The sequence below is a fragment of the Ostrinia nubilalis genome, chromosome 13 (genome assembly GCF_963855985.1).
Source record: "Ostrinia nubilalis chromosome 13, ilOstNubi1.1, whole genome shotgun sequence".
NCBI classification, from domain to species: Eukaryota; Metazoa; Arthropoda; class Insecta; order Lepidoptera; family Crambidae; genus Ostrinia; species Ostrinia nubilalis.
In genome coordinates this window covers 13,201,053-13,211,725 of record NC_087100.1, presented here as the reverse complement: position 1 = coordinate 13,211,725, position 10,673 = coordinate 13,201,053, and the positions used below count along the sequence as shown (strand labels likewise).

Here is a 10,673-nt window from a genome sequence, read left to right as displayed (position 1 = left end):
CCAGAAGTCAATTCTAAGTGTGAGCGGAAGCCGAGAGATATCATTCGTTTCAATCAATTGCTATCCACAGCTGGACAAAGGATTTCCAGAACCTAACCTGAAGATAAGCCTATTTTCAGGCTCTTTAACCGTCAATTAAAGTTCACCCGTTTTGGGCGAGCTTTTCCTCTTGTAGGCCTGTAACTAAGTTTTCCTACTTAAATCCCAAAACTTTTTCAGATCTTATGTAAAACGTATTTACTTACATGTTTTTAAATCGGCGTTTACCCGTGGTCCCCCCAACATGTCCCCATTTATTTTAACCATAGTCCCACCGCACAGTGGTAAACGTTGCATGTCACCTAGGTATAATTATAAAAAAATCTATAATTATTAATTAGAACTGGCCCCATAGCAGACATTTTCCTACATCTAAAGGCCTTTTGAAATATATATTGGTTATGGCTATTGGAGCGGGTACCACTTTCCATACATTTGTGCCCATCATCCTTTACTTTCAATTTTATTCCAAGAAGAAAATTTATTTTATTTTATTTTATTTCCAATTATTTTTTAATTAAAATTGATGTAATAAAGAATAGACTTTCTATTTTATTTTATCGATTTTTTTCCAAGAATATGAGGTTACATGCAACGTTTACCACTGTGCGGTGGGACTATGGTTAAAATGGGGACATTTTGGGGGGACCACGGGTAAACGCCGGTTTAAACGGCAAACCAATAAGTGAGCGGTTTTTCCTATTTTGGACCTTAAACTAATTCAGGTACGTAAACGTTAAACCAATCTTGAGTTAGACGCTGCTAGAGAAAGTTTTCCTTTTATAGATCTAAAACTATTTCAGACAGCTTAAAACTTATTAATTTACGTTTAGGCCTGCCCTTTTATAATATCGGAGACTCGAAATTAAGGTACATGGTAGCAATCCCGTCAATAATAATTATTCTGCTCGTTTAGGCCTAAAACTAATACAGATACGTTCCACGTAGATGTATACCAATAAGCCGGCATCCCGCGCGGGCGCAGGCTCGCAGGAAGGGGCGTGCCCGCGGAACCAGTTTGGGCGCCTGCAGGATGCGCGCAGGGCTGCCACTACAATAATTGTTTAGGATCTACAGCCTTGACAATAAGGATAAACATTTTGTGTTTTTAGGCACAAATTAATCTATATTTTATAACATTTTGTGGTTAAATTAAAAAACAAGCTAGGATAGGATATGTATGCACTCGTACGAGAAGCTTATTTTTTCACGGAAATGGACGTCATTTTGAGGGTTCTATTTTAAATTATGTAGTTGAAAAATTTAAAAATAATCCAAATTTTAGTCCGTAAAATGGAATAGCTGTTGAATTAATATATTTTATAAGCTCATGAATATTTAAGAAAAACTCAGTTTCTCTTGGCTTGGCGTCCTCAACCAGCGTTGGTGGGCCAAATCTCCATTTGCCCCTTGTATTAAAGAGGGCCGCGCTCCTGCAGTGAACACTGAATAACCACGGTTATGAAATTGACGGGAGCTGTTTACTAACTTTTTTAAACCAAACTTTCCGAAATACAATAAAAAGTGAAGAACACATTTCCAAACAACCAACAGATTCCTCTTTCCAAAAAATCGTTGGAGATAGTATTATAAACTTTGGCAACCCTGGCAGTGCCGGCGGCACCCCACTGCCTCACATCCAGATTTCAGCCAGCTGGCCGCTGACCGCTTTAGATCCACGGATATGTTAATATCAGGATCGGGTAATAAGCGCAGCTTGTGATAGTAAATAAAGTATACACGGCCTATGTAATGACCTATTATGTATTATCTGCATATAATAATAGATAAATGCTAGTAAGTAAACAATAAAAGTTCTCGAGTGGCGTCCATGGGCTGGAAGACGTAGCGTGGGCAGGCCTCCTACTAGGTGGACCGACGATCTGGTGAAGGTCGCGGGAAGAGCCTGGATGCGGGCAGCGCAGGACCGTTCATTGTGGAAAACCTTGGAGGAGGCCGTTGTCCAGCAGTGGACGTCATTCGGCTGAAACGAACGAACGAAACAAGACTCTTAATTAAATTAATGTGAATTTGTAAGGCTCTACATTCTATTACTCAAAAAAATGGTAGTGCTGAAAAGATCAATGTCAAAAAGGACGTAAATGACCCCATACCACAGTAAAACATTCAGAAAAACCTTGCACTATAAACTACTTACTTATAAATATTGTATTTACTAAACAAAACTCAAAAATTGCTATGACACAGGCCGAAGATGTCAAAAATTAAGTATACAAACGTCTGATCGGGAATCGAATCTTTAACCCTTAAGCACGCAAAACACAGCGCCACGTAAACTTCAAGTTTTAGGTACTTAAGTTGATGAAATTGTCCACTGAATAAAAAATAAAAAGATTCAAACAAAAGCACTGTTTGAATCTTTTTATTTTTTTAATGATATCGAATAATGAATCTGAAAAATAGCTGGATATTAATACTAATTAATTCCCACGTCAACTACTAAGCTTTCTCTACACGTGCAAGTAAATAAATCTGTCTGTGTCACATCTTCCCACAATGTGCACTCGCGTCATTACTGGGAAGAATGCCCCTTCAGTTATTACTTCAGTCAGTGACATGAACAAGATAGGTCTAATAAAAGTTTAAATTATGAAAAGCATTTTTTAGAAGACGCGTAGCAAACTTTCAATAAAACTAAAAATACCGTCATGTTTAAAAATAAGTAGGTACCTACTTTTCAACGATGTAGGTATTTTCAAATCATAATTTTACCCAATAATAGAATTTTCTACGTATTGTTTTCTTCATAATGATGTGCTAAACATACAAACTAAGGCTGGGTTGCACCATCTTACTTTAACTTTGACAAACGTGAAAAATCTGTCAAACTCCGTACAAAAAACGCCGGTTAAAGTCATAGTTACGGTCAAACTTAGGTGGTGCAACTCAGCCTATGTTTTACAAACCAAAACATACAAAATAAGTTTTCTCAACTGCAATGCAACCCAACCTCATTATTTTTTACATCAAAGAATTTAAATCAGCATAAAAAACTTAAATAAATCAAAAAACTGATTTACATACAAATCTAACGAAACTGAAAGGCAAAGGCATACACGTTAAACAGCTGACTCCCCAATTTAATAATTAACATTTCAAATTTGGAACGTAAAAAAAGAATACCTGTCCTCGCCAGCCAGTGCAGGGGGCATCGCATTCCCATAGCGTCGTGCGTCAAACGCCATAACTCAAAAAGGGTTAAAAGAAAAAAGTTTTAAGTGCGAAGTCGCGCGAGTTTAGAGGGCTCCGTACTGAACTTAATTAATTTGACGTGTTTCTTTCGACGATAATATTTAAAACGTAATTAAATTGTTCTGTTTAGTTATCTTTTCCTTACGTATATTAATAGTAGTCTGAATACAAATAACTTCTTTAATAGCTTATTTTTTTAGTTAATGTGAAAAACTGCGCTTTCTTGAAGAACTATTACTATCATACAAGTTTTGTCTTGTCGATATTGCGTCCGATAAGGATAACGAAAACTATTTCAAGAACTAAAATACCTACCTTGGGACACAGAAAATGCTGTTAATTACTAATAATTCGTTGTAACAAAAACACTTGTATAATATCAACAAAATGATTTAATTAAAAAATTAAATCGTCCTTCCACGGATCTCTAAAAAGGGTTAAAGAAAAAGGTTTAATTCGGAATGACACCGCACATGTGAAGGCATCCGTTCGGGAATAAGATTGAGCCCGCACTCGTCATTAGCTCCGCGCTTCCTCTGTGTTATTTTATCTGTGGATTACCACAGATGTCGTATGGATATAAATCTTTGGCGGGAAGTTGGTGCTTTGATAAGTTTTTTTTAATTTATCGAAGTCGCTTTTTTATTGGCAAGTATCGGATGTCACAGCTATTAAAACAGTTTAATTAAAATTGCTTGACACCTTTTCAAAAAACTTTTGTGATTTTCTCTTCTCCATAAGTTCGTTGATAATTGAATCAAGGCAATACTTTTGTTTGAAACGTAGTTCTATCACTCATTATCATCATTTTAGACATAAGACTTCCACTGTCCACGTCCACAATCCTCCAATGATTTTAACATAAGCAGCCAGCATCCAACGCCTTCCTGCGATCTATAAGATTATTTTAAGTAAAGTGCTAGTCTCGCTAGACAAAAGTAAGTAAATTAGTTACCTACTAAAAATTTTACTCAATAAGAACGTTAAAAATAAATTGAGAAAGCTCTACCAATCTTCATAGGCCATTCAGTTCACTTTTACTCCGATCTTAAACAATGTGCGTTAAAAATGTTCTATACCTAGCCAGCCTCATTTACCGTGTCACGACTCTTCAGATGTAGATAGTGGCGATCGTGCTCGATAAAATATCGACCCGGCCCATCTCTAGCTTATCGATAGACTCGCTCCGACGCGATCGAGTTATGATAAATTGGTGCACTGTTTTTGGGGTCCGTGGATATTTTGTTTCTAGCTAATTTTGTATTTTTTAATTAAGTTATGGGCATTTTATGATTTAATTTTTACCTGCATCCCGTTTAGTTAAGTTTAACAATCGGTTTGTGTAGTTTAGTTTTTAACTCACATAAGTTTGTATTCTGTGTTGAAACAAAACAGTAGGTACGTAAGTACGTAAGTAAATTGGGGCTAGGAGTTAGGACCAAATTAGGTTAGAAGTTTAATGCCCGTTTTCACCATCAATCCCTCATTTTTAAGTGACCCCTATGAAAACAAAATGCCTGTGATATGTCATCATATGGGTCACTTTAAAATAAGGGATTGATGGTGAAAGTGACTTAGCTATTTTGAAAAACGTATTCTGGTAATAACAATCTTTCTAAAACATGTACGAGTAAATATAATAAAATAGAAATTCTTATTCGTCGCTTATTAATTTACCACTTTATTGGTAAGATACAAAAAAAATTAAGTACTTCTTCTTATAAAGTGCAACTCCATACATCTTTACAATGTTTTTTTAATAATTATGATTCAATATTCCATACGGAACCTGTTTATCGCTCGTGTTAATCGCGCACCCCGCACGTGAACATAACAAATGACTCTATTTTCTACAAAAAGCCGTCTTTGTCTTACTTCTTAATCTATATTGAGCCTAACAACGTCTATGATTGATTTAAGAACAATGTACAGTCAGGCAGATATTTTATGAGGCTTCCAGTGACTTGGCCCACTTTTAACTTGGTCCACGGGCCAAGTTGCTGGTTTGAATTTTTAAATTGTTTTTCTTCCAGTGACTGGTCGTGTGTGTGAAGTGGGCCAAGTCAATGGAAGACTCCATTTTAACCTATTTAATTTATAATTGCTGAAAGTTATTAAGTTCTAACGACAGCCTTTAAGTAATTAAGGTCTTTATGAATGTAGTAACATACCAACACTAATCTAATATTAAACTTAAAGCTGATGTTATAAGCATCATTCGGACTATTACAATTAAACATTATGGTAGGCAGTGCCTAAGTACCTTAACCAAAAAAAAATTGTTATTTACGTTGAAGGTAAAGTACGCAAGTAAGTAATATTGCCTACCTCCAAATGAAACTAATGACTTCGATTTCTGACAGCTGTGTTAAGATGTTTTCTTGCGGACTTAGCGAAGTCTAGACTCTGGCAGCAAATAAAGACCCAAATGTATATTTTCGTTATTTCTCACTCCACTGGAGACGAAAACACATTCAGTTAACAGTCAAAACAAAATAATGGCATAAACTAAACCCAACACGTGTTTTTTGGCATCTCCCACCAATTTCCATAGTTAAATACTTAAATTAAAAATAAAATAGTTTAACAGTCTTTATGTCTCCGACTGTACCGTATTTCAACTAATCAAACGCAAAGACGTTATTAAGGAATCATAATTATTCGTGATTAACAGGTTTGATTAGTGGAATGTTTTGTACCTGTCTGAAAAAATACAGTCGGCTACATTTCTGGTCACTTAGGATTAAGCGATGCTGGTGAGACTGAGAGCTGGTGATTTAAGTACTAAGTACTAGTACTGGACTTATCCAGGACAAAAATATACAGCAGACCGGCAATAATAATAATGTATTTCGTTTGAAATCAAAAGCTTCCTGTTTTTTAAATTTAATGAAAACATTTTGTAGAGCTTAGAAAAAAAACAAATGCATTAAGAACCTCCTCTTTTTAAGTTGGTTAATAAGCAGACATTTTGTTTCAATCAAAGTTATTATGAAGATGTCACTTTTTGCTTACGTTTTAGACGTAACTGAACACGCAAACTCTTATAGCAAAGTTATTTAAAGTTCCTATTCCGATCGTTGGAAATATGATCGAAAACTTGTAGATACGTTCCGAAAGGCCGAAACAAAGTCACTGACCCCAAGTATCGGCTAACTTAATTCCAAAATAACTTAACTTGGTAGCTAATGCGTAACGGGTATCGGTAATCACGTAATTTGACAAGTAACAGAACGTTTTAAGACCACTGTGAAAGCCCTTCGCTGCAACCCGATATTCGGCTGTCAAAATGTCGGCCGACCGCAGCCTCCCATCACTCATGGATAGGGATGCGACGCTTTGTCGATTTGGTCCGACATTTCACTTTTTCGGATATCGACACTGACATTTATCGCAAGCATCTTTGTACTTCTTAAAGTACGTTGGTCTTGACTCTCAGCTATATGACTTCGTAAGTTCGTATTTGTACTTAGTTAACGTTAAGCCTTACGTAGACTTTCTGTAGCTATAGCTATAGCTTATCTTTTTAGAAAAGTATAATTGAAATTGAGTAGGTACACCAATTTTCATAGGCGCCAATTTAAATAATATTTAATAATAATATTTATTACGTTGAATTATTTTTTATTAGTTATTAAATTTTTCGGTATTGTCCCATCCCTACACTAAGGATGGCCCTCTCACTACCTCACGCATAGTCATTACGTAATGACTGGTCGATTCGCAACAGATTCCAACTAAATCTAGTAAAGAGACCTGAATTTTAGTTTTGGAATCCAATTCTTCGTGGAAAATGGCATTCGGAATGAATTAATAAGTGTATTTTTTTTTTTTTTTTTTTTATTTAATAATTTGGACCACAAACATATTCAAAATATGGATTCTTAAAAGCTAGTTTTATGGATAGTGCTTATCATGAATCCAACAACGCTGGTCACAATTTAAGATTACGTGTTTAATGGGGCGGAGCCATATTATGTGGTAATACAAGCCGAAGATGACTGAAAAATGCTGTATTATTAGTTATATTCGCGTAGTAGAGTCGTTTATCTTCTAATATTAAATGCACATCCATTTGTAATCAGAAACAATCGCGCCATTTGCATTTCCCTTTAGGCGGGAAAAGAAAACGCGGTATTTTCTCGCGTTTTTGCGATGCTCTCGCGTTTTTGCGATGCACTCTCGTCGAAAGTGTTATCATTAACGTTTCTATACTTTCAATTTAATGTTCTTATCTATTCTCAAGTTATTTATGAGTGTTGCATTAGAAATAAAATCATTTTTGTGTAGGTATATTACGTTATTTTAAATGCTGATCCATTTTCCTGTGTAACTGAAAATGAATCTGTAAGCTTTTGCACGTATCTTATCTAATACTTCTTACTAAAATACTATTACAGGCTAGACAATTTTCAAAGAATGAACTTATAAAGTAGTTGACGAGCTCAGTCTATAAAATTGCCATGTCTCAATATTTCTCTTTAGCATAATGAAATGTGTGATAGCGAGGTTATTATCAAAAATGTCCCGGCCGGTACCGCGGCGCGACATTTCATTAAATTATAGGCCGTACCCCCGTGAGCGCCGCACGCCACCGGCTCTCACGCCACTACCTAGTGATTTAACTGCGACATTGAAATGATTTACTATACCACTAATATCACAACTTTTAAAAGCACAATATAGTGTCAATCAATGAAACTTTCTACGTAAAAAACTAACGAAACTTTTATGTCTATTCCAGATACCACAGCGCCGTACGTGCTCTACAAAGATGGCGTCGAACGCGCGCCTCCTGGCACCCAGTGGGGAGGCGGAGTGCTGGACGGGGGCTACCAGCCCATGCAGCACCAGAGCCCCGGCGGGCCCTCACCGCAGCCCGAGCCTCAGCTCGCGTCGCCCGCCCCCTCGCCGTATCCACCCGCGCCGCCGCCTCCCGACCCCACTGGAGCCGCAGAAGATGCCGCACAACAACTCGCCCAACAACAGGCGCAACAACAAGCTCAGCAGCAACAACAGCAGCAGCAGCAGCAACAAACGTCTCCAGAGCATATGCAAGTCGAACAACAACTGCAGAGCCAGCCGCAACCGCAACCCAACCAGGACCACCTCGACAGGACGCCCTGCTTCGTCCCCCAACCGGACTTACAGCAGCAATACGCGACGCCGTATTTCAAAGAAACCAGACCGACCAGCCACATGCTGGGGACCGGAGGATTCCCATTACACTACCTGAAACAGAACGGCGGAGTGCTCTCCCTCGAAGGGCCGCTCGAGCAGTACGCCGCGCCGGAGTTGCGCCACCTGCCAGACATAGTCCAACCTGAACCGCCCAAGCCGCGAAAGCACAACCCGAATTCCGAGCTCCGGCTCTTCAAGTGCTTGACATGCGGGAAGGACTTCAAGCAGAAGTCAACCCTGCTGCAGCACGAGCGCATCCACACCGACTCCAGACCTTACGGGTGCCCCGAGTGCGGCAAGCGGTTCCGGCAGCAGTCGCACCTCACGCAGCACCTCCGCATCCACGCGAACGAGAAGCCTTACGCGTGCGTGTATTGCCCGCGCTCGTTCCGGCAGCGCGCCATCCTCAACCAGCACCTGCGCATCCATTCCGGTGAGAAGCCATATACGTGCGGCGAGTGCGGCAAACATTTCCGCCAGAAGGCCATCCTGAACCAGCACGTCCGCACACACCAAGGCGAGCGCAATTCACACATATATGCCCCTCCCCCTCCCGCGCGCGCCGCCCGCACTGACCCGCGTCACTGCCGGCGCCGCCTGCGATCCCCGCCGCTCCCTGCACGTTCGATTCGGTCTCGCATCCATTGGCCTTCCTATCAAACAAATTCTCGATCCCCTCGTCGCCCGCGAAGAGGCGCGCGCTCGCGAGACGCGGAACCGATCGCCGGACGATCCCGTAACCGTCCCTCAGTTCGATTAACCCACTCGTCGGTTATCCCCATCCTCTGCAGCTCCACTCATGACTCATGATTGTGTTTCATTTTTCAGACGTGTCGCCGCATCTGATATTCAAGAACGGGACGACGCCCACGCTCTGGCCCCAGGATGTGCCCTTCCCCGCCGATGAGAACAAGGAAGAGATCCAGTCGACCTTCGGCGACACCGACCAGAACGGGGAGCAACGAGGCTCCTGCTTCTCGCCCGGCGACACCGCCCAGTACCCCCGCCTACTTCAAGGACACCAAAGGCTTAAATCACACAGTTTTCGGCTCCGGACTGTCTCTGCAATACTTGAAAGGTGGCAAGCTGCCAGACGTTCTTGGCGGCCGCGCCATGCCACTGTACGTCCGGTGTCCGATTTGCCAAAAAGAGTTTAAGCAAAAGTCGACGCTCCTGCAACACGGTTGCATCCACATAGAGTCGCGGCCGTACCCGTGCCCCGAGTGCGGAAAGCGTTTCCGGCAGCAGTCGCATCTGACGCAGCATCTCCGCATCCACACGAACGAGAAACCTTACGGGTGCGTGTACTGCCCTCGCTTCTTCCGTCAGCGGACCATTCTCAACCAGCACCTCCGCATCCACACCGGAGAGAAGCCGTACAAGTGTACGCAATGCGGGAAAGATTTCAGGCAGAAGGCGATTTTGGACCAGCACACGCGGACGCATCAGGGCGACCGGCCGTTCTGCTGCCCGATGCCGAACTGCCGGCGGCGGTTCGCGACGGAGCCGGAGGTGAAGAAGCACATCGACAACCACATGAACCCGCACGCGGCGAAGGCCCGGCGCGCGGACGCGTCCAAGACGCCGCGGCCGCTGCCGCCGGCGGCCGCGGTGGTGAAGCCGGAGCTGTACTTCCCGCAGTGCTACGCGCCGCCGTTCCAGCAGTTCCCGGCGGCGGGCGTGGCGGAGTTCAAGCCGGCCGTGGGCCCGGGCGCGCCCGTGGCCTGCCTGCCGGCGCAGTGACCCGCGCCGCCACCGCGGTGGCACCCAGCTCCTCACGCGCCCGCGCACCACGACCTCTACGCCGCCGACCGCCTCTACAACTAGGCGCCGCGCGGAGGCACGGTCCGGGCCGGCCGCGGCCTCACACCAGTATACGAAACATTACGATATCGGATCGCTGTAAACGAGCTTCGATCTGTAAATAACGATGTTGTTTATGCTCTATCGAAAGTCTGTCGGATGTACAGTTTAAAAGTTCTTCACGAATAGTGTTACCGTTGGAAAAACGAGTAAAATAGCGTTTTTTGCCCCGTAATATTAAGTTACCAAGTAAGAATTAGGTTTCTCGATTCTTCTCGTACGGTCGAAATTTTCATTAAATTCTAAGCAGATTGAACCAGAGATTAGAATTTAAAACTCTACGTTGAAATCTAAAATTAAGAATTGATCTTTTACCACATAACAATATTTCGCGATGAATGTCTCCAGCGCTGTTGCGCTATTTGTAATAAATATAC

At 41.8% G+C, this 10,673-nt stretch overlaps 1 protein-coding gene across 1 annotated transcript; it reads left to right on the top strand.

The window, feature by feature from the left end:
- Positions 1 to 8,094: 8,094 nt before the first annotated feature.
- LOC135077333 (zinc finger protein 774) lies at positions 8,095 to 10,176 on the top strand. The gene is made up of 3 exons (XM_063971860.1): positions 8,095 to 8,950; positions 9,262 to 9,405; positions 9,476 to 10,176. The coding sequence occupies exons 1-3, from the start codon at positions 8,095 to 8,097 to the stop codon at positions 10,174 to 10,176; spliced, it is 1,701 nt and encodes a 566-aa protein (XP_063827930.1).
- The last annotated feature ends 497 nt before the right edge of the window (positions 10,177 to 10,673 follow it).

What these genes read in the sequence shown, in the direction of transcription:
- LOC135077333 (XM_063971860.1), top strand. Translation starts at nt 8,095, where the DNA reads ATGCAGCACCAGAGCCCCGGCGGGCCCTCACCGCAGCCCGAGCCTCAG. An exon ending in GCACGTCCGCACACACCAAG is followed by an intron (nt 8,951 to 9,261) that starts GCGAGCGCAATT and finishes TTCATTTTTCAG; the next exon opens with ACGTGTCGCCGCATCTGATA. An exon ending in CGGGGAGCAACGAGGCTCCT is followed by an intron (nt 9,406 to 9,475) that starts GCTTCTCGCCCG and finishes TAAATCACACAG; the next exon opens with TTTTCGGCTCCGGACTGTCT.